The 24350-nt window shown below is 38.6% G+C and overlaps 1 protein-coding gene across 6 annotated transcripts in view; it reads left to right on the top strand.

The window, feature by feature from the left end:
* The first annotated feature begins 346 nt into the window (after window positions 1-346).
* SENP2 (SUMO specific peptidase 2) overlaps window positions 347-24350 on the top strand; it is a 37773-nt gene continuing 13769 nt past the window's right edge. The window contains exons 1-11 of one of the 6 annotated variants that reach the window (XM_037070962.1): window positions 347-616; window positions 3331-3386; window positions 9237-9370; window positions 9778-9844; window positions 11880-11970; window positions 16254-16422; window positions 18095-18198; window positions 19676-19770; window positions 20325-20376; window positions 21030-21093; window positions 22895-23113. In XM_037070962.1, coding sequence (XP_036926857.1) covers window positions 516-616; window positions 3331-3386; window positions 9237-9370; window positions 9778-9844; window positions 11880-11970; window positions 16254-16422; window positions 18095-18198; window positions 19676-19770; window positions 20325-20376; window positions 21030-21093; window positions 22895-23113 — 1152 coding nt within the window. In that variant the 5' untranslated portion in view covers window positions 347-515. The remainder of the gene's footprint in view (window positions 617-3330; window positions 3387-9236; window positions 9371-9777; window positions 9845-11879; window positions 11971-16253; window positions 16423-18094; window positions 18199-19675; window positions 19771-20324; window positions 20377-21029; window positions 21094-22894; window positions 23114-24350) is intronic. The other 5 variants (XM_037070959.1, XM_037070958.1, XM_037070961.1 and 2 more) reach the window with 5 other exon arrangements.

Below are 24350 nucleotides of genomic sequence, written 5' to 3'. Positions count from 1 at the left end.
AAATAGAGAACTCCTAGCATGGGAAACACTTGTCAATTAACCTGACCTACCTTTATTTTGTGTATTCAAACATTTCCTCAGTACCAACTATATTTCAGGCCCTCGGAGCACTCCCTCACTGATGTAGAAGCCTCACATGTAGCCGGTGGGCCTTGTCCCGCGAGCCGTCTCAGGATTGGCTCCACCAAAGGGAAAACCCCGCCCACATCGCTTCCCGTCTCTTCAATGATTGGACTGGGAACTTCCCGCAGGAGGTGGGTTCTAGGTTGCGCTTGCGTAGATTGAGGAAGAAGATGTCTTCCCGTGGGGCGGGAGGGGGTGACGTCAAGAGCGGTGGCAGGCGGGGTCCTCCCGTAGCCCTGGGTACGTTGTATCTGTGGGCCTTCAGATCGCGTCACAAGTCGGCGACTGGACCTTGGCTGTGGTGGCTGAGACGGCGAAGGCGGCAGCGGCGGCGACAACTCTGGGGTTTGTGTCTCGGGGTGTGTCGGCCGCCGCTGCTGCTTGGGCTTGGTATGTACAAATGGCTGGTTAGGATTCTCGGCACCATTTTTCGCTTCTGTGACCGGCCGGTGCCCCCACCCCGGGCCCTCCTGAAGAGGCGGCGCTCGAACAGGTGAGCCGGGAGAGGACCGAGTGCGGGCCTGTCTGTCGCCGCCGCCCTCCCCCATCCCTGGCTCCGCGGAGTGCGCTGATCCAGCCAGGCAGGCCCGGTTTAGTCTAAACTCAGCCCAGATGCGTAGCTGGGCCTCAGTGTTAGAGGTGCCGGTCGCGGGTGTCCCAGTGACGTAGTAGCTCCCTTCATCCTGCGCGGATGCTGCTCCTGATGATGGAAGGAGCTAGTTGCCTGTGGAGTGGCAGGTAATGATTAGGATTTTTGATGTTCTTGTCGGAGTCCATGCTGCTTCCTGTCAATAAATGGGGCTTTATCATACTTTGCAGCTCTTAGGTTGAGAACTAAAAATTTGTTTTGGCTCACTGCTTACAAAGCACACTCCCATATGTCATCTGGGCAATAACTGCAGTTAAAGGAAATTAGATTGCTAGCTTGCCCAAGGCCGTTTGGGCTGCAAATACTGTCCTCTTAGAACGGAGACAGTAGCCGTCTTGTTCTGAAATAGCTGTCCAACTGTGTGTGTGTGTTTGGGGAACGAGGTAGGGAGACTGGTTCTTTGCTTTAGAATTAGTGTATGAGGGGTGAAAAGGTACTTCATTCCTTTAAAAAGATCACTTCTATATTTGAAGTTAAAATTTGGGGGAAACCAAAAACTGTTCTTCCTTACATTTATTCTTTAGTTTGTCCCATTATTTATAGTGTGAGCCCCCTTCCTTAAGAATTAATTGAGAGACTAAAATACCATACTAATTCTATACACCGCCCCGCAGGCTTTTAGATCAAAATTTTTTATTAAGCCTCAAGATCATTGATGGGTAGTTTCTTGGAATTTGAGAGAATAAGATGATTAATATATGAATCTGAGAATGCAGATTATTGATGAAATAGACTATTGGACCCTGGCTGGCTGGCTCAGTTGATTGAAGCATCCTCCTGTACATCAAAAGGGTTCCATTCCCAGTGGGGTCTCCCTCTCTCCCCCTCTTTCTCTCTCTTCCTCTCCCTCTAAAGTCAATATATTCTCCAATGAGGATTTTTTTAAAATGCAGTAGACTGTTGATGTGTTCCAGAGCAAGGTTTCAACTTAATCTTCCTTTCTACCTTTCAGTAAGGTTGATGTAAGGATCATTTGAGAACATTTTATTTTATAACAGAATAACACTTACTATATATGCGTAGTATTTAGAGGGCCTTGTGCAGAGGTTGGTACATGATACATAGTTGATACATATTTGCTAAATAAAGGAATGTGAGTTTGCTCTCCCCTGTCCTCTCTCTTTTTGCTTTGAATCCCCTGCTAGTCAAGGAAACTTTAGTTTGGAGGTGAAAACCCTCTTCTTACCACACATCCTTAATGAAAAACAACTCTTCTCAAGGTAAGCCATTTTTCAGTCAAAATTAAGCCAGGAGGTCTTGTTGGGATGTTTAAAATAATGACCTGAATGGTATATTCCTATATACCAATCCCTAAATAGGGATTTATTCTGCTCATTTTTTGTAAGTAAGACCAATCACAGTTGTCTTTAGGAAGGTGATTATGGGTGGAGACGGGCAAATGAGGACATCTGTAATAGTGTCAGTAAAAAAATAAAAAGGTGATTATTAGTGTACCATGAACCTTTAACATTGAGTTATAGTTCCAATAACTTTTGTGAATTTTCAAATTTTTCCTACCACAATTTCCCCCAAATGCAGTTAAATATATAACAGTTTTTCTGGCTGAGAACTATCTTTCAAGATGTCTTCTTTTTTAAAAACTTTTTTATTTATTTATTGATTTTTAGAGAAGGGGCATCAATTTATTGTTCCACTTACTTATACATTCATTGGTTGATTCTTTTTTTTTTTTTAAAGATTTTATTTATTTATTTATTTATCTTTCAAGTGGAAGGAGAGAGAGAGAGAAATATCAATGTATGGTTGCCTTTCGTGAGTCCCCTGCTGGGAGTTGGCCTGCAGGGAACTGGCCTGCAACCCAGGCATGTGCCCTGACTGGGAATCGAACCGCGATCCTCTGGTTCACAGGCCTGTGCTCAATCCACTGAGCTACACCAGCCAGGGCCATTGGTTGATTCTTGTATGTGCCCTGACTGGGGATTGAACCCACAAGCTTGGTACATTGGGATGATGCTCTAAACAACTGGGCTATTCTGGGCAGGGCTCGGGGGGGGGGGTATTATCATCTTTCAAAAGGAAATTTGTTGTTGTTGCTGTTTTAAAGATTTTATTTATTTATCTTTAGAGGGGGAGGGTAGGAGAGAGGGAGAGAAATGTCAGTGTATGGTTGCCTCTCATGTGTCCCCTGCTGGGAACTGGCCTGCAACCCAGGCATGTGCCCTGACTGGGAATCAAACCTCTATCCTTTGGTCCACAGGCCTGTATTTGTTGTTTTTAAGTCATTGTCTGAGAGAAGAACCTGGGCCCTTACTAAGAACTCTATTCACTTCTAAGCCAAATGATTTCTGGCCAGTTTCAAGTTCGTACTTTAGCCAGATTACAGATTACTACTATATAGTACAGAATTTTGTGCTTTCTCAAACAATTGAAACAATAGGGTTAAGTCCTACCATGGAGTAGCATTCTCTTTTAAAACCTCAGTTTGATCTCATTTTATGGCAAAGTGGATAGAGACACTAAGCTTACTTATAGAAATGTGTGTGTGTGTGTGTGTGTGTGCACATATATACATTTTTTATTTCTTCTTTTTTTTTTAGCACTTCGTTATCCACAGTGGACACTGATGAAATACCAGCCAAAAGACCAAAATTAGGTATTGAATATTAATTTTAAAAATTAGTGTTGTAGCAGCAGTTCATTGGTTTCACCACTTGCCACCTCGTCCCCATGTAAAAATTAGTATTTTAATAGGAAAACTATATGCATGTAGCAGAATTCAAAAGGTAAAAAGTATATGAAGTAAAAGTAAGTCTCTTTCCTGTTCTTTATCTACTCAGTTATCTTTTCTGGAGGTAACCACTTTTACCAGGGGATTACGTGTCTTTCCAGATAGATAAGCCTTATAGGTTGAATATACATTTTCTTTTTTTTTTTAAAGATTTTATTGATTTAACTTTACAGGGGAAGGGAAGGAGGGAGAGAAATATCAATGTATGGTTGCCTCTCGTGTGTCCCCTGCTGGGAACTGACCTGCAACCCAGGCATGTGCCCTGACTGGGAATCGAACCGTGATACTCTGGTTCGCAGGCCCACGCTCAATCCACTGAGCTACACCAGCCAGGTTGAATATACATTTTCTTTAAAGCTCCTTTTAAAAATGTACATTCTAATATTCTAAATCTTCCTAAAAAGAAAAGTTGCTTTTTTAATTTGAGGAGAAAAACATTGTAAAAACTACTTCAAACTGTTATTTGGTTCAGATTCGCTGAGTGAAACAATCTCATTAATGTGTTGCCCCAAATTGTTTACTTCCTTCTTCCTTATAATCTGAAGGGCTAGACATCATTTGATAGAGGAGAGTAAAATTATAGTAAAGGGCAAAGGCACAGTGCAATACTATATTTTCCTCTTTTCAAAAATGCACGTGAATTTGGATGTACCTCCAGATGTGGTAGTGAAGAGTGGGCACATCTGTGTTAAGATTCCATTTAAATCTAATGAGGGCTTACTGAGCATGTCTTACTGGTAAGTGCTGACTTAGGTTCTACAGGAAATACAAAAATGAGAAGATAGGATCTCTATTTTAAAACTTTATAGTTATAAGGGTATATGATTATATAGTGGGGCATATAAGATAAGCACATAAATAGTTCCAATGTCAATGATGCTATGATAATGAGATAAGAAAGGTAATAACAAAATATTGTCCAATTTTCAGCTAGTTAATAGTCTCAGTGAATATTTGATGAAGGAGCTAGTATGTGAGATGGACCTTGAAGGATGGATAGGATGTCAGCAGAGAGCAATGGGAAGGAAAAGCTTTCTAGGGAGAGGGAAGGGATTGGGAAGTTATGCTAGTCAGGCACTAGTGAAGAGAACTTAGGGGGAAAAGTTAGAGAAAGAGGTCAAATTGTGCAACACTTTGAATGCCAGGAATATCCAAATTCATTAGGATGATATTTCCCAAAGCACAGGATAAATACCAGTCAGGAAATGATTTAGGAGGTACGATGTTCATAATATTAAGTAACATTTGAATTATGTACTAAAAAGTTATAATCTTTTCGGTTGTTTTAAATTTCTGATTATTTTAAGGAGAAAATCTTGGTTGAATGCATAGTTGGTCTTCAGAACTTGTCTAACACAGTTGACCTTTGAACAACATTGAGGGTTAGAGGAATCAACTGCCCCAGGAAGTTGAAAATCCATGTGTAACTCTGGACTTCCCCAGAATAATTTAGCCATTTATGTTGATTGAAAGCCTTACTGATAAATAGTTGATTAACATAATCTATTTTATAATATACATTACATGCTGTATTCTTACAATAAGGTAAGCTAAAGAAAAGAAAATCATGAGGAAAACACATTTACAGTATTGAAAAAATCTGCGTGTAAGTTGACCTACATGGTTCGTACCTTTGTTATTCAAGGGTCAACTAGAATATAATCTGTTTTGTTTTCATTTCTTTTCAAGATTTTATTTATTTCTCTTTAGAGGGGAAGGGAAGGAGAGGGGGAGAGAAATATCAGTGTATGGTTGCCTCTTATGCATCCCCTGCTGGGAACTGGCCCACAACCCAGGCATATGCTGTGACTGGGAATCGAACCGCGGTTCTTTGGTTCACAGGCCCATGCTCAATCCACTGAGCTACACCAGCCAGTGCTTCTTTCCTTTTTTGTTTAATTCTTCACCTGAGAACATTTTTTCATTGCTTTTATTTTTAGTTTTTTAAAATATTTTATCTTCATAGTGGGGAAGGGAGAAAGAGGGAGAGAAACATCAATGTGTGGTTGCCTCTAGTGTCCTCCCTCCAGCCCCCCGGACCTGGCCCGCAACCCAGGCATGTGTCCCTACCAGGAATTGAACCAGTGACCCCCTGGTTTGCAGGCTGCCACTCAGTCCACTGATCCATACCAGCCAGGGCACATTTTTTCATTGTTTTTAGAGAGAGAGGGTGAAGGAGATAGAGAGAAAGAGAAACATTGATGTGAGAGAGAAACATACATCAGTTGCCTCTTGCATGTACCCCCAACCAGGGGACCTAGGTATGTGCCCTGACCTGGAATCAAACCCACAACTTTTTGGTTTATGGAATGATGCTCCAACCAACTGAGCCACACAGGCTAAGGCAGTGTTTTCAAGGGAAATAATGTTGTTTTACATTCACAGTAGTAATATAAAATTACCTTTCAGTATCCAAAGGAATCCAAAGCTCAAAAGAATATATATACTCCTATATTCATTGCAGCATTATATATAGTAGCCAAGATATGGAAGTAGCCCAAATGTCCCTCAGTAGCCAAGTGGATAAAAAAAGCTATGGTACATTTACATGGTGGAATATTACTTAGCCATAAAAAATGAAATCTTAACATTTGTGACAGCATGGATGGACCTAGAGGGTATTGTGCTAAGTGAAATAAGGTACACAGAGAAGGACAAATACAGTATGGTTTCACTTATGTGGACTCTAAAGAACAAAATAAACAAAATAGAAACAGACTCATAGATACAGAGAAGAGACTGATTGTTGCCAGAGAGGAGGGAGGTTAGGGGACTGGGTGAAAAAGGCAGAGGGATTGAGATCTACAAATTGACCCTGGCAAGTGTGGCTCAGTTGTTTGGATCAGCATCCTATAGGCTGAGGGCACACGACTGGGTTGTGGGTTTGGTCCCCAGCGGGGTGCATGCGGGAGGCAACTGAGTGATGTTTCTCTCTCCCTGCCTCTGTCCTTCCCTCCCCCTCTCTAAGCAAGTGCAAATTGGTAGTTACAAAATAGTCACAGAGATGTAAATTAAATTATAGCGTAAGGAATATATATCTTAATAACTGTGTGTGGGGCCAGGTGGTTACTTGAAATATCAGGGACTAACTCTGTAAACTACACACTTTTAAGACCACTATGCTGTGCATGTGAAACTAATACAGAAGGATAATGAATGTAAACTGTAATAGAAACTTTAAAAAAGTTGCCTTTCAAATACATTTTTTTAGCAAAAAAAAAGTGAGTCAGTTTTATGGAAAAATATAAATAAAGGAATATGATTTAAAAAATTGACAGTGAAATTACAGGAGTATCTTAAAATAATTTTGGCAATCATCCATTTTGTAGACTTCTATGTTAAAGGTCTCTTCCTCCATGATTTCCATGAGTAGAAAGCTAGAAGGGAACCTAAGCCTCAGGGGAAGCAGTGAGTAGCAGAGGTAATACTTACTGGCAGAATTTGTAAATGTTTATAGTAATGCCCTCCAACTGAACTGGGTGCCATGATGGCTTCTGAGCACTTGAAGCGGGGTTAGTGTGACCTAGAAACTGAATTTAATTTTAGTTAACTTGAAACTTAGGTAGCTTACATGTGGCTGCTGGCTACTGTAACAAGCAGTACAACTCTTGGTTGCTTTTTAGGAAGGGTAAAAGAAAAGAAGGGAGGGCCTTAGAGTTTCGGGCTCAAGATTTATAGAAGAACAGGATTTTATGAAATCCACTTTGTTTAGTCTCAGGAAAATAAGTGGTCTTATCCCCACTTTACAGATGAGGTAACCCCCTGCCTTTTTACCCAGTCAGTGAGAACTTTTGACATAATATTGGGTATACTCAGATTTTCACAAAATTTAAAGGAAAATAAACAATACATTACTTTTTAGTGTCCAGTATTTAACTATGTTGCTAAGAGGAGTACCTAAGCGGAGTACCTAAGCCCTGGCTGGTGTAGCTCAGTGGATTGAGCATGGGCCTGTGAACTACACAATTGAGGTTTGATTCCCAGTCAGGGCACATGCCTGGGTTGCAGGCCAGTTCCCAGCAGGGGACTCATGAGAGGCAACCACACATTGATATCTCTCTCCTTCTCTCCTTCTTCCCTTCCTCTCTAAAGATAAAAAAAAAAGAGGAGTACCTCTTTTCCTCTGGCTTTGGATGACTGTCTGGATTAAGCATCAATCTTTAAAGCTCTTTTTCTCCCATGTAAAGCTCAACATTGTTAGAGGGATAACCCAGAATTCTTTCTAATTCCTAAAATAAAAAAACAGGTTATTTGCAAACTTTCATTCTTTTAACTATTCTCTAGTTACAGATTACTTCAGATTGGATTCTGCTTTACCCAGCTATCACCTCCTTGCTGTTTAAGTTATTCCCTTTCTGTAAAGTATTTTGTCTTATATGTTCTAGAGTGCTTGTTGCTTAAAAGCCATCATTTCAACTTCAGACTACTTTTCTCTAAAGCAGAGTGTCGCTGAAGTGCTGATCTTTTTAACTGGTGCTTTAGAATACCCTTAATTAGGACATAGAAAGGAAATTGCAGAAAATAAATGATCAGTGTAGGAAGTAAGAAAGGGACAGTGAGAAAAGAAGGAATTTGGGCCCCTCCCCGTGTTTATTTCTTTATTTTTTAAAAGATTTTATTTATCTCCTTTAGAGAGAGGGTAAAGGAGGGAAAAAAGAGAGAGAAACATCAGTGTGTGAGAGGCACATCCATCTGTTGCCTCTCACACACCCCCAACTAGAGACCTGGCCCACAACTCGGGTGTGTGCCCTAACTGGAAATTGAACTGGCAGCCTTTGGGTTCATGGGCCAGTGTTCAGTCCCTTGAGCCACACCATCCAGGACTGTTTACTTACTTTGTAAACTTTATATTTGATTGGTAGGGGGCGGGTGAATCTGAGATCTTCCAACACATCTCCCGTAGAAGGATAGCTTTGTTTTATCATAGGTGTTTAAGAATTATATATCTTAATACTTCACTAATTTCTGCCCTGGGTATAGCCAAGATACAATAGGCACTTAACTTAGTAAGTAGTTGTTTAGGACAACTGTATTGTTACCTGCCTTGGAAGGAAGGACAGACCAGGGAGTACGTGGTATTTCCTGTAGGACTCTGCCATACATAGTGACTATAAGCCCCATGTTGCTAAATTATGCCCCTGTGTCTTGGGTATAGATTTCTTTTTGTATATTCAGGAAAACTCATTGCTTGAGAGTTTTTGTTTCAGGATTTTTCTCTGTGTGAATCAGTGTGTGATTTGTTAAACTGATTGTTTCATATTTTTGTAGCTTCACAGATATTTTACTAAAAAAAAAATCGCAGTGCTGAGCCCTGGCTGGCATGGTTCAGTGGATTGAGTCCTGGTCTGTGCCCAAAGGGTCGCTGATTCAATTCCCAGTCAGGGCATATGCCTGGGTTTCAGGCCAGGACCCCAGTGAGGGGTACATGAGAGGCAACCACACATTGATGTTTCTCTCTCTCTCTCTCTCTCCCTCCCTTCCCCTCTTTTAAAATAAATAAAATCTTTCAAAAAATCACAGTGCTGGAATTCAAGTTATTCAGGGAGAAGAAAAACTTTTTTACAGATCCCTTTTTATTTCAATGACTGAAAATAGGACTCCTAATAAAAATTGAAAGACCTTTTTACAGATACAATCTTACGTTTTGCCAGAAGTTTAATACTTTGTACTTACATGTACATGTAATTTGTATGTGATCTATATTACACTTTCTAGATTGCTTTATTCACCAAGTGAAAAACAGTCTCTATAATGCTGCCAGCTTACTCGGAATCCCACTCCAGCTGACCACAAAGCCCATGGTAACTTCTGCTTGTAACGGAACACGGAATGCAGCCCCTTCAGGAGAGGTCAGTGGGGCTGGGGCTTTGTTGGGATTACTGACTTTTGTGCTTAATCATTAAAATAAAATTTGGAAAATGCTCTCATTTTAGGAATTCATGTGTACAATGTCTTCTTTCCAGAAATGTTCATGTCTTTATTAGTCTTGGCATAAAGGGTAAAATATTAGAAGTTAAGAAATTACATACTTAAAAAATGTGTATAAAGAGCCTAACTACTAAAAAGTATATTTGAAGACCTTGGAATTGTTATTTTTTTACATCATTTGTGAGTTTTTGCAAATTAAATCTCGGGTTTTATTGATGTTACTTCTTTTCTGTGAGCTGGCTAAATAATCAATAGAATGGCTTGTTTTCTATTAGAAACTTAAATTATAAAATTATGTACTACAGAGATCATTCTATTTGATTTTAAGGTATTTTCGAACTCTTCATCTTGTGAACTGACAGGTTCTGGATCCTGGAACAACATGCTGAAACTGGGTGAGGTGGTCCAGAATGCTTCTGTTTCCCCTATCTTCTCCTACTTCTTTTTTCTGAGTTTTGAGAAAATGAAAGGAAAACACTGATTTGGGTTGGGATGAGAACACAGGCATTTTATCATTCTAAAAAACAAATAGCTTTCCTTTAGAATTGTCTTTGAATTTACTGTGTTTTCTATTTGTATTATCAGTGTCCTTAATGTGACTTAGATCAAGTTTCATTCATTACAAAACAAAATAAAACAAGAAACACAAACATTTTCTGAGAGTTTACTCTGTGGCAGGCACTGTGCTGTTATCAGAAACAATAAAATAATAAAACCTTTAATAACAAAAGAAATAGCAACAATAAAAATAGTAAAACTCTGCCTTTGAGGGACATCATCTGACTGAGGAGAAATCTTAGGTTCCCAGTTCTCATAGTTTTATGGATTAGGAACCTCTATGTCATCCATACCCCAGAATTTAAATGTAATTATTGAATGTACTGTACACGATGCTATGGTACGGGAATAGGAAGAAGTCAGAGTCCTGAAAATGGTGTGATCTCTGCCAGGCAGGTGGATTTGTAAAGTTTGAGAGGAAGGGGGAAAAGAGCTTTAGAGAAGTTGTGGGTTCAGAAGTTGAAAGTGGAAGAAGCTAAGGAAATGATAAAAACCTTAGAGCAATGCTTCTCAAACAAACTTTTAAAGTGAAGTACCTCTGGTGGCAGAGAAGAGAGAAGGAAAGGAAATGTGTACCCTCAAGTCTGAGAATCTGGTTCCAGGGGACCTGGGACAAAGATGATACATTTTGGCTTTGCTTTTTAAATAGTCTTTTCATCTATTCTTTTTAAAAAATATTTTATTTATTTTTTTATTTTTAGAGAGAGGGGAAGGGAAGGAGAAAGAGTGGAAGAGAAACATCAGTGTGCGGTTGCCTCTCATGTGTCCTCTACTGGGGACCTGGCCTACAACCCAGGCATGTGCCCTGACTGGGAATCGAACCAGAGGCCCTTTGCTTCACTGGCCCATGCTCAATCCCCTGAGCTATACCAGCCAGGGCTAAAGATGATACGTTTTTAAAGTCTTTAATCTTATTTTAAAAGTTAATGCAAATTAAATTTCTTAATCTTGATATTGTTTGAATATATAAATGTTTAAAATTATTTGCCATTAAAGTTGATATATGGAAGAGATGGTAGATTTTATCTTGTGCCTGAGGTACTGGCACTATATTTCTATAAGTTTGTATAGTGTCGTCAGAGAAGCACAGTTATTTCTAGGGCAGGTTTCTTACAGAAAGAAGTCCGCAGTCTCTGATATGAAACCCTTAGAAATGTGTTTGGGGGTTTTGAATTTATCCTATTTTAGATATATTGTTTTTATTGACTTATTTAAAAATATCCATTGGGATTAAACGTTGGCTCTACTCAAGTTTTGTAAACAAATGGATTCAGGTTAGTTTATGTTTTGCTGCTACTGACTTACGACAAAATTTTCAGTTTTTTCTGTTGCATTTTGGAGTCCTCAGGGACTCCAAACCCCTATAAATGGCTCCAGCAGAAAATGTGGCTGATGAAAATTTGGTTACTATTTTCTGAAGTATAGTAGCCATATAACAGGTATTAGAAGCTTCCAGTGAAATGTAGTAACATATGGCAGGTTTTCATTTAAAAATACTTACGTTTTCTTGGGAAAAAGACATAATTTGACAAATTTACTCAGTTTGATTAGATTATCAGGCTGGGGGAGGGGGTTGTAATCATTGAGTTCTTCATGCCTCTTATTGGTCCCAGCAAGCAAAACTAGAAAAGTTTGCGTGTGTATTGTTTATCTGAGATCAAAGACAAACTAAACACTATTGCTTTTCCTTAACTTTACGAAGTTTGTGCTGGACCTCTGGGCTGTTTAGTAATATCATTTGAAAAAATCAGACATGTAGTTCTCTACAATATAGACTGATCACACAGTGGTTTTTTGTAATGCAGGCCGTGGATAAGTGTTTTGTTTTTATTTATTTGCTTTTTTACAATTACAAATGCATTTTTAAAATAGGTAATAAGTCTCCGAATGGAATAAGTGACTATCCAAAGATCAGAGTGACAGTAACTCGCGATCATCCTCGAAGAGTCCTGCCTTCCTTTGGGTAAGTGTTCAACTCTGCCTTCTTTAAGTGGGTACTTGGCACTTATTAGGGGCTCACTCTTGCTAGTGAGGCATACTTACTCTTACTCTATTATGTAATCTCGTTGAGTACTCTGAGGTTAGTGGCTTACTGAATATCGTAACAGCTAGTGAGAAACTTGTACTTGTTCCTTTTTCTGCCATTTTATATGCTCATTACATCTGATTTTGAAAACCTTATTTATTTATCTTTAGAGGGGAAGAGAAGGAGAGAGGGAGAGAATGTCAATGTATGGTTGCCTCTCATGGGTCCCCTGCTGGGAACTGGCCTGCAACCCAGGCATGTGCCATCCTGCCCTGTCTGGGAATTGAACCACGATTCTGGTTCGCAGGCCTGCACTCAATCCACTGAGCGACACCGGCCATGGCATAAACTTTTATTAAAGTATAGTATGCATGCAGAAATCATGTGTCTAGCCTGATGAATTTTCATACACTGACCTGTTCTTATTTTATTAGTAATTCTCTTCTCCTTTTTGTGTTTTCACTTTTCTACAATTTCTACTGTTTGGATATTGGACCTTTTGGATTGATCTAATTTTTAAGCATATTCTCTTTTTGTTGTTGTCTTTGCCCTTTTAAGAAAATCTTTTACTGATTTTTTTGGCAGGGAGGTGCTTTATAGCTTTTAAGTTGTAAGCATCCTCCCACTCCCTACTCCCGATGGTTTTTCTTTCTCTAGGTATCTTGTTCTTATTGTAAGGATGCGCCATCTTTTATTATTTCTCTAAAGCTGTTAATTATTTTAAAATTTCTTCTCTATTTTACTTCCTCTGAATTCCCTCCCCCCTTTGGTTTATTTTTGGTCTTACTTTCATATTACTTTATTCAAATACCTGGTGATCCTTGGCTGTCCACTCATATTTGAGGATGGGATACTCACTAAAACCTAGGGCTTTCTGGAGTTGGATAAATGGTTGATCGTACAACCAGGAAAGAAAATGCAAAGTGTGTTCGGAACATCCTATGCCAGAAATTAAAGGAGTGCTCAAAAGCTGGGGACGTGTCATCACAAAACAGGAGGAAACTTGAAGGGGCTTCCACTGGCCACATTGGGGACAATTTAAGCATTAAAATAAAGAAGAATACAGATGCTGATAAGCGTGTACTGTGGGAGGGAAAGATCTTTATAGTAGGTTGCCGCTAGTAAGTGTAGCGGGAATGGTAGAATTAGAAGATCTCCATTTTGTAACTATCATGGTAGTAATTGATACATACAGGAATTAATTGAGCTCAAGTTACTAAGTAGAAGTTTGAGGAGGTATGTGGTATTTACATAAATGCAAAATGTCTCCTCACAAATTACTTGTTAATTACAAAGGGAAAGAAAGTAACTTTAAAGAAACCTGCTTGATACCACCTTAACCAAAGGAACAAAGTTAAAGGCAAACCCACAGTGAGACAAACGGACATCACGGCCTCCAGATTTATTGCATTGAGAAGGACATCATCAGTTAGTTCATATTCCTGCAAAGTCAATAATATAAATCTAAAAATTAAGAAAACTGATTAAACTATATTCTTCATTATAAAGGTGAGGAAAGGCTGAAAACCAGTTTCAGTTCAAAGGAAACTAAAGATACACGACAACAACCAATGCAGTATGGGCTCCTGCACTGGATTTAGGATAGGGGAAAATTGATGTGGAGGGTATCTTTAATATCTTCGGAGAAATTTAAATATGGCCTACATGTTACTTACATGTTGCATTACTGCTAAAGTGCCTGCATTTGATGATTATCTTGTGGTTATGTAAAAGATGCTCTGGTATTTGGGACACACGTATTTAAATATTTGAACTTCTCTAAGCATTTAATGCTAAAATTGTTTTCTATAAGCATTGCTTTAGCTGCATCCCACACATTTTGAAATAATTGGTTTTAATTTTTATTCAATCTAAAAATATTTTCTAATTTCTGTTTTACTTTCTCTTTAACCAGTGATTCTGAAGTATAGAAGTCTGTTGTTTAATATCCAAATATTTGGGACTTCCCAGAGAATGAAACTAAATAATTATAAACTAAACAGTCTTTCTGTTATTCAGTTTAATTCCATTATGGTCAGAGAGTATGCTTGGTATGGTTTCTGGTCTTTTAAATTATAACATGTTTCATGACTTAGAATATGGTCTATATGGGTCATATCCAGTGTGCACTTGAAAAAAATGTGTATTTTGCTTTTGTTGAGTGTTATAAATGTCAGCTCAAGTTTGTGGTATTTTACAGGTCTTAAAGGTTTTCTGTCTACTTTTTTATTGATTAATGAACAAGGGGTATTGATATTTTCTACTGTAATTGTGGACTTGTTTATTTTTTTTGCCCAGTTGTATCAGTTTTTGCTTTGTGTGTTTGTCTTCACTTGACCCAGATTCACCAGCTGTTACCATTTTGCTGATTTCTGTATTATTTTCTGTCATACATACATAATATTCTTTTCTGAACCATTTGAGAGTCTTAGATTTAAGACATTTCAATTGTAAGTACTTGAGTGTGTTTGTGTTTATTTCTTGAGAATAAGGATATTTAACCCTGGGTGGTGTGGCTTGGTGAATTGGGTACTGACCTACTACGGACCAAGGGGTCACTAGTTCAGTTCCCAGTTGGGGCATATGCCTGGGTTGTGGGCTGGGTCCCCTGTTGGGGACATGTGAGGGGCAACCACACATTGATGTTTCTCTCCTTCTCTTTCCTCTCTCTCCAAAAATAAATAAATAAAATTTAAAAAAAGAAAGGATATGTACTTATATAATCATAGATTATAAAAATCAGAAATTTCATATAATGCTATTTTATAATCTTACTCAAATTTATCCATAATAGCAATTACTGTTTTTTTCTGGTCCACAGTTCAGTGCAGGATCATGTATTACATTTAATTTTCATGTCTTGTTAATCTCCTTTAATCTGGAACAACTCCTCAGACTGTCTTTGTCTTCAATAGCGTGGATATTTCTAAAGGGTACAGGATGGGGCAAAAGTAGATGTGCAGTTGTTCCTATGGAAAATAATACAGTAACTACATTAATAATTATACAAGAATAAACTGTTGCATATACTCAGACTATAAATCTATTTTTGCCCCACCCTGTATAAAATATTTGTAGAATGTTCTTAAATTTTGTCTGATGTTTATTCATTATTTGTTTTAGATTATGCAACTTTCTTTTATAAAGATTTTATTTTATTTATTTTTAGAGAGAGGAGGGGGGAGGGAGAAAGAGGGAGAGAATCATCAATGTGTGAGAGAAACATTGTTCAGTTGGTTACCTCCCCATTCCCCCTACTGGGGACCTGGCCTGAAACCCAGGCGTGTGCCCTGATTGGGAATTGAACCAGTGACCTTTCAGTTCACAGGTCATGCTCAGTCCACTGAGGCATACCAGCCAGGGCTAGATTATGCAACTTCTTTTGTAAAAATATTATATATGTAGCATATCCTTTTTCAAACATCAGTCCAGGAGGTATAGTGTCAGTGTATCCCACTATTTGTAATGGTAGGAGAGACAGGCTTTTAATTTACATTCATTAACTTAGCATTCAGCAGATATTGAGTGCCTTTCCACGTAGATCATGTGCTAGGATATAGTGATGAAAGGATATAGTCCCTGGCCCTGGCTGGTGTAGCTCAGTGGATTGAGCACCGGCCTGCGAACCAGAGGATCGCGGTTCGATTCCCAGTCAGGGCACATGCCTGGGTTGCAGGCAGGTTCCCTGCAGGCCAACTCCCAGCAGGGGACGCACAAAAGGCAACCATACATTGATGTTTCTCTCCCTCTCTCCTTCCCCTCTAAAGATACATACATACATAAATAAATAAATAAAAAACCTCAAGTTTAAAAAAAAAAAAAGGGATATAGTCCCTGTCTTCATGGAATTTAAAGTTTCGTGTGGGATATAGACATCAGTCACACCAATAATTCTGAGTGAGTGAAGGACAAGTGCAGTACTAGGGAGGGTGGGTGCAGTAGGGGAGCTAATTCCAGAGCTGGGGTTAGAAAGTTGAACGTGAGGAAGAAGGCAGAGGCTTTTATGTGGCAGCCCTGGTGCCTGGAAATCGACGTTCTTCAGTGCAGTTCTGGGGTGCCCTCTACTCTAGAGATGCATCTAACTTGTGTGAATGCTAGTTGTCTGATTTGCCAGGAGCAAGCTTAATCTGGGAAACGTAATCACAGAATGGTCTGAGGCTTAGATGCCAGCAATTCGAGCAGTTTGGTGATGAATTAAAAAATTCTTTTCTGCCTCTCAGTTTTACTTTGAACTCAGAAGGCTATAATAGAAGACCAGGTGGCCGCCGCCATAGCAGAAGCAATCTAGAGAGTTCCCTAACTTGGAAACCTCAGGAACAGGTCACAACAGACATGATTACCGAAGAGGGTGGCAAAGGTCTAAGGCGTCCCCATTGTACTGTGGAGGAGGTAAGCCTTTCTAGCCTGATCTCTTTTGAAAACTATTTTATGAATTTCTAGGGGGGTAAGTAATGTATGTACTATGGCACAAAAGGTTGTACTGTGACTATGAACTTCACAGTCTCACTTCCGTACCAGGCTCTGCCACCCTGTTTAAAACTTGTATGTATCCTTCTAAGATATTCTATAGATAGGTGATTCAGTCAATTTCTAGAATATTTTCACTGTAAGAAATAAAAAGGAGTCATGTTAGGAAGAGATAAGATTATAGATTCTGTTTGGGTGCCTGAATTGTTCTAACTTGTTTCTTTTTACACTGTAATAACTGACTAAGTAAGAGAAGTCAAATAGTGCACTTGGTTGCTCTTTCCTTCCCTTTTCAGGGCACTTAGCATATCTTCATCAACGAGCTTCTCTTCACTTTCCTCTTGACATCTTCACTTAGTTGAGGAGCATTTAGAATTATTCCTGCATCTGGCATTTTCCAGGACCATCACCTGTGGTTTTCTCAGCCACTTGGTTTTGCTCATCCTAGAAATGCTCATTTGGGTGCCTGTGGTCAGCAGTTTGCATTGAATAAAATATGGTTCTGTCCTCTAGGATCTTACACATAAGTAGTTGTACTGAACAAACAGAGGCAGGCAGAGGGAGGCATGGAGGGGGTTTAAGGAGAGGTGTCATAAAGTAGGCTTCAGTGCCTCTTAGATGAGAAGTAAGAGATGAGACTAAGCACGTAAAGGGTATACACAGGATATATTCTCAAAATACTAAAAGGTAATATTAGCAAGGACATATTCATTGTTTAAGCATAATATAAAGTTAGCAGGAAGAGCCTGAGGCCCAGATTTCAATCTTGGATAAATGTGTGCCACTGACCAAGATACCCTGGGTGTTTAGGGGGAAGTTATAGTGACTTCAGTTTTGCACATTGTTTAAAGTACATGTGGAACATGCAAAGTGACCTGGCCCATAGAGTTTTGAGAGGAAGGCAGGGTTAGAGAAACATTCCTGAATCTTCTGCTTATTGGTCTTATATAAATCGAGGGGGCTGAGATATTTAGGGAGAGCGTGTAGTGTAAGAAGAGATAATGGGTAGGACCATTGGCATTTTGGGTAGGCAGAAGAAGAAATAATCTGTAGTGGAGACTGAGAAGGTATGAAATCAGGAGAGTGTATTGTCCAGAAAGGCAAGGAGCAGTCACCAGGGTGAGATGCTGAAGAGAGGGTCAAGTAACACAAAGGCTGAAAAAGTATCTGTTGCATCTGGCCATACAACATCATCTGTGACTTTGGCAAGACCATTTACATTTTGGAAGCTGAATGTTCTGAGTATACACGTGGATTATCTCTACTGAGTTGTTTTATGGTTAACCTAGTTCTGCTGTCAAAAACTCAGATGCATTCAAGGTCTAGGAGATAATGTAAATGAGTGATGTGGGCTGGAGTGAGTGGCCCATCTAAAGGAATAGCCCTTCCTAGCTCTAGATTGTTGATTCAGTTTTTCAAAAGGCCAGATTTTGGGAATTTTCTTTTCAATTTACAAAGTTAGTAATTAATTTAAAGAAATTTAAAACACTGTGCTGAGAAATGAAACACACCTATAACCTATTAAGTCTTTGCTTATGACTTAATTATATGTTTAATGTGCCAGAAGTTATCCAACATGCTTTCTTTTATTTAGGGTGTTCAAAAAGAGGAAAGAGAGAAGTACCGAAGGTTATTGGAACGACTTAAAGAAGGTGTTCATGGAAACCCTGTTCCTCCTGTGATGTCACCTCATCACAGGTAAAGATGAGCTGACAAGAGCAGTGCTTTGCCAGACATCTTTTCTCTTGTTTTTGGAGAGGAAATTGGTAGGAATATTACCTATTCCTACCAATAGGTAGGAAGGGTTTTGTGGGGAAAAAGATTAACATTGAGAGAACTAGCCCTGTAATTTGTCTGAACAAATTGTATCTACTAATGAATTATATAGAATAGTGCTTATGCAAAGTATAATTTTGTTAGCTTTCAAATTCTTTGTTCAAGTGTATTCTTACTTGACACTGATACAGAAAAGTGAAACCACTGGTTGAAATCAGGAAGCAGGGAGTTTTTGCAACCTCCCTATGTACACATGTCCTGTAATCTCTGTCTCTCCGCCTCTTTCTCCCTGCTCTCCTCTCCTGTTTGCTCCTCCCTCCTCCCCTCCCCTCCGTCTCTTGTACACGCAAAGCTCCTGAGGCATCTTAGTGGATGCATCTTAAGCACAATTGGAAATCTTCCACTCTAGAGATAAGATCAAAGTTGCCCAGGTCATTAAGAAGTTTTTCTTAGAAGACTCCTTGTTAATTAAATACGCTAATAATTTGAGCAAGTAGGTGAGAATGACAGAAGGAGTTGATGTCTGGCTTTGTATTCAGTTGTAAAAAGGGGACAAAAAGTATGTGAGGTCAGGATTGAGGTACACTGATTATTTCAGTAAGTGAGAATACACGGAGTGGTGTCCCAGAAATTATGTAACAGCAAATTGAAGGTGAAAAAGTCACAAGACTATCTACCTTGTTGAATGAAGAAATAACAAAGGAATATTTGGGAATTTTTTAAAAGTTTTTTATATTTTATTTATTTATTTATCTTTAGAGGGGAAGGGAAGGAGAGAGAGAGAAATATCAATGTATGGTTGCCTCTCGTGCGTCCCATTCTGGGAACTGTCCTGCAACCCAGGCATGTGCCCTGACTGGGAATCGAACCACGATCATGTGGTTTGCAGGCCTGCACTCAATGCACTGAGCTACACCAGCCAGGGCTAGCATTCCTGCTTTTAATGTGTTGTTTAAAGATCCATTTCAGTGTATTATGTAAAATTTTCCATCTTTTAACCTGAGTTTTATCACACACGGTTTTTCAGTCAAGGTGTTGCTGAGGATTGAGAACATGCAGTTTTACAAATAGAATTGGAGGTTAGTAACTTGGCTGAAATATTAGAATCAGTATTAGACTCCTTTTATCCTTGTGTCAGTTGATGCTGTGTTGCATCCTCTCATAATTTTGTTTAAAGAGTTTATTTATGTATTTTTAGAGAGAGGGGAAGGGAGGGAGAAAGAGGGCGAGAAACATCGGCACCCAACCAACTGAGCCACACTGGTCAGGGCACATCCTCTTGTAATTTGATGATTCAGGATAATCAGTAACTCCTGTTTGGAGAAACTTGTCAGGTAATGAATATTTATGGTAGATTTTTATTTTGTATCTGAATGTCTTCATTTTTTGTATTTCCAAGTTCTCCAAGATGTCACATGGATACACTAAAGACCAAAGGCTGGGGGGACGATCAGAGTTATGGAGTCAGAACAACTCAGTTTGTTCCAAAACAATGTGAGTTTCCCGATTTAGCCCTATCTTAATATACTGAACTTAGTTCAAGTGCATATGAAATTGAAAAATGATATACTTGTGAAAGATGGTATACCAGACCTTAACACTTTATCAGACCCCAGGGCATTGACTACTTTACCCAGTACCAGTAGGTTAGTAAAAAAGTTATTTTAAGATGAAGCAGATTTATAGAATACTACTTGGTTATTATTCCCAGCTTCTATATATAGTAGTAGCTCATATTTTGTAAACCTAAAATTAATTTCTTTATATTTGTTATATTAATTTCCTTGCATTTATCTACTTGCTGTCCACTAAATTGTAGTTTACCAAGTGAGCAGATATCAGTCAGTTTACACTAAAGATTATATTTAAAGAAGAAAGCAATTTATGTATTTTTAAGCAACTTGATTTGTAAGGAGGCTAGTGTTTGGAAATTGTTTTAACATTTCAATGTAAGTTAATGTCTTGATATTTTGGAAACTAAGTTGAAATTCTAGCTATATATTGATTAATAAAGAAGAGACTTTATTTTTTCTTTACTGTCCTCACAGATAGAGTTGTTGAAACAAGGGGGCCTCTATGTCCAATAAGGAGTGAAAAGAGGTACTTGGTTCAGTTTATTCTAAGTTTTCATTTGACATTATTTTCTCACTTTATAAGCTGTATTTATGAGTAACAATGTCTAAGGAATTGTGAACTGTCCTCAACTCTGGGAGCTGGTCAGCATATATGGGTACATAGGTAGCCTTTGTGTCAGATGCCCACTGTAACTTGGGAGATGCCTTTGTCTCCTTAGGCATTGGGGGTTGGGAGATGCAAGTGCCATTTAGAGAAGTGTGGGTGTGGTGGACACCTCTGGTACATGAACAGTGAAGGCAGTTCTGCATGCTTTAGGACGATTGTTAGTTATAGCATAGGTTGGTTGGTAAAATATGGCCTATGGGCCAAATTTGGTCCCCCTGCCTGTTTTTTTGTTTTTTTAACTAAAGTTTTATTGAAACACAGCCTTGCCCATTCATTTGCTTACTATGCATGGCTGCTTTTAAACTCTACTGGAAGTTGAAAAGATTTAACAAACCACAGGACATGCATACTGTCTGATCCTTTTAATAAAAATTTTGCTGACCCTTGCTTTAGAGGACTATATTAAACTCAAGACAGTTTTTGTTTGCAAATTATTATATGTTATTTTTACAGCTAGTCTAACATGTACGTTAAAATCATCCAGCCAGTAATCTCTATTGTTACTCCCTCAGGTATTCAAAGGGGAAAATTTTGGATACAGAGAAGACAGTTGGAATCAGACTTGAAAATGAAGGTGTAAGTAGGAACACTAGCTAAAATTTATATCTTTTTACTCTTTCACCTGACTTATTAATAATATTTTGGTGCCCAGGAAAAATAAGAAAGATGACATGTTAATTTGATTCCTAATTCTGTTTTCTTTGAAAAAGCAGGTATTGAAGAGAAACAACTTTAGCTTCCTTCTGAGTTGCTGGATTTCTGTCTCTGCATTACAGCCACCTTTGTTTGTAAGGGAGATCAGTGTGTCTCCCTCCCTGCCCTTATGTGTGCTGCCTGGCTTCTTGTAGAGGGTATTTGAAGTCCATACATCTCTAGGAGAGATACATGCTCAAGACCTTATTTTTCAGAGTCAGGATTTTAGATTTACTTGAAAATAGCATCAATCTTTTGCTTACTTAGGCTTTTTTCTATTAAGTATTAGAATAAGAAGTGTCCTAGCCATGACTGGTGTGTAGCTTAGTGGGTTGGGTCTTGTCCCACCTAACGAAAGGTCATCTGTTAGGGCATGTGCCTAGGTTTTGAGCTAGGTCCCTGATTGCTGGTATGTGAGGAGCAACTAACTGATCAATGTTTCTTTCTCCCTCCCTTCCCCTCTTTCTAAAAAAAATAAATAAAATCTTTTTAAAAAAGTGTTCCAATGATTTCCATAGCAACACCAACATCTTTAACAACGATGGCATAGCTGAAAGAAATACATTGCTAAATTAAATGTAAACTTGAAGTTTTAGATTATTTCACATCTTAGCTACATACAAATACCAAAGTGTACAGGACTTTGTGTTAAGTGTACTGTATCAGTTTGATCAAATTTCTCTTCTCCCATTAGATTTCTTCATAACAATTAGTCTTAAGGGTAAAGTTACAGTCTTAAGCCATGGTCTTAAGTCATAAGTCTTAGAACATTACCTTCTCTAATTTCCTGGTTCCCAGTGATTCAGAGTGAAGCTTTTGTGTTTAATTATCATTTATTAGTTGTGGAACAAAGACTGAAAGAAGTGGGGGGACTAAGTCTTGAGAGAGGATTGATGGTGTGGGGGTGGGGTGGTAATGTCTGTAATAATGTGTTACCTGGCTGAAGACTACATCCTGCTTCTATCTCTGCTGAACCTGGAGGCTTTACTGTCTGTGACCATAGGAAGGCTCAGCAGCTACTGGTTTCCTGAGACTGGTATATTTGGCAGTTAGCTAGTGAAGAGTATTGGCTAAGTGTGTGGAGAGTGTGGTTCTAGTCCAAAGCTCTATATCTAAATAAATTTCCTAATTTTAAAATAGCTTGCCTACCAGATTAATTCAGTATTAAGGGTTACATGGGGTCATGATAAGGAAGGGTCATATCAAAGTTTCTGGGTTCCTTTAGAATTATACTTGTTGACCTGAATGGTGATTACATTGGTGTTAATTTTGTAATTTATATTTTGTGCATTGTTCTATAATTTATAATTACATTTTTTAAAAAAGATGAAATATAACAACTTTACATAGTATAAGGATAGCAGTGGTTTATTCTGAGCAATGGGATTTGCATTACATTTTTTGCTGTTTTAAAACTTTAAAAAATTTTTTAACTAAATTTTTAAAAATTCAGGTAAGAGAACTGAATTTGCTTGTTTTATCGTCAGGGAAAACGATGTGTGTTGTGTTCCGTGGCTTTGTAATCCAGGTGTTCTGTGAGTCTCAATGCTTGAACGCTTTTTGGTCCCTTCTGTAGGAACAGTTATGCTAAATGTGCTGCTCATTTGAGGATTTGCTAATTCTCTATTCTTTCAAGAGGATGTCACTTTTCCATTTCATGTGTTGTATATGTTTATATGTACAGTCATTAAACAAGCCAATAGAATGTGGAAACTTTTTTGATCAGAGGAGAGGACACCAGCTGGAACCTGACCTGTCCGAAGAAGTATCAGCCCGACTCCGCCTGGGCAGTGGAAGCAATGGCTTATTCAGGAGGAAAATGTCAATACTTGAGACAAGAGAAAAAAATTGCTCAAGCAAAGAGAGGGATAAAAGAATGGATGATCTTCTTGAACTTACAGAGGTATTATTTCTTATGTTGATCAGAATAAGAGATGTGTTTTTAAATAACCTTACTTATTCAAGACTTGAGTGGCAGTTTTGAAGAGTCTCTCCAGGCTAAGGGTAAATGTAGGAGAGAAATCAGTCCTAAGGGCTATCCAGTCACCGGCTACATTGATCATTATGATCTGTGAAGGTGGTTTGAGGGATAAGATTACTACTGTTTAACAAATGTGGCTAGACATAATTGTCACATATCTTGGAATATAACGAATTCTTTGTATTTTTCTAACCTTAAAATATTTTGGTTACATAGGATGGGTTTGGCGTGAGGAATGAATTCATTGCAGTTTTAAGTGATTATGGTTTACTGAAATTTCCCTTCTGTTGATTATTGCATTTGAAAATAGTAAAAATGTATAGAAAACAAGAAAATGAAGGTAGTTGAAAACTCGTTTTAAGGCGAGCCCACATCTTGGCTCTGTCTTCAATGTTGTCTTAGTAGGTGGTAGTCAGCCCTGTTCAGTGAATCTCTCTCTTTTTTAAAAAAGTTTTTATTTACTTATTTTTAGAGAGAGGGGAAGGGAGGGAGAAAAAGCAAAAGCGGCCCCTTGCACGTGCTCCATCCAGGGACTTGGCTGCAACCCAGGCATGTGCCTTGACCAGAAATCAAACCTTTCACTTAATGGGGTGATGCTCAATCAACTGAGCCACACCAGTCAGGGCTGTCTTTTTGTTTGTGTTTGTTTGTTTGTTTGTTTGTTTGTTGATTTGAGAGAGAGAGAGAGAGAGGAATATCAGTTTGATGTTCCACTTTTTAATGCATTCATTGGTTGATTCTTATAGGTGCCCTGACTGGAGATCAAACCCACAACCCTGGTGTATTGGAAGGATGCTCTAACCAACTGAGCTACCTGGCCAGGGCCAGCGAATATCTCTTGAGCACTTGTTATACGTTGGGCATGCAGGTGGAGAGAGAAAGTCATAAAATTACAAAATTATGTGCAGTTGGGAGGAAGCAGTATTAAAATTTGGCTGAAATATTTTCTGTTGGGTTTATAGATTCAGTCTGGTAGCTTAAATGTGCATTTATCTACATAATTCTGTAGATGAAGCTGTCTATTCAGTAAAGACATGGTCTTTAGGCTGCTGCCTAGTTTCCCTGTTAACTGCCTGTTGGCTTACTCTCCTCATGTTCAAAATGGACAATATGATCTCTTCAGTGTCATTTATTACTTTGATGTGTTTAATGAAAAGTT

The sequence above is a fragment of the Sturnira hondurensis genome, unplaced genomic scaffold, assembly GCF_014824575.4.
Source record: "Sturnira hondurensis isolate 20B ecotype Veracruz unplaced genomic scaffold, ASM1482457v3 Scaffold0019216, whole genome shotgun sequence".
In the NCBI taxonomy this organism is placed as follows: Eukaryota; Metazoa; Chordata; class Mammalia; order Chiroptera; family Phyllostomidae; genus Sturnira; species Sturnira hondurensis.
Note: the sequence above shows the minus strand (reverse complement) of the source record. Positions and strands in the feature narration are given on the sequence as shown.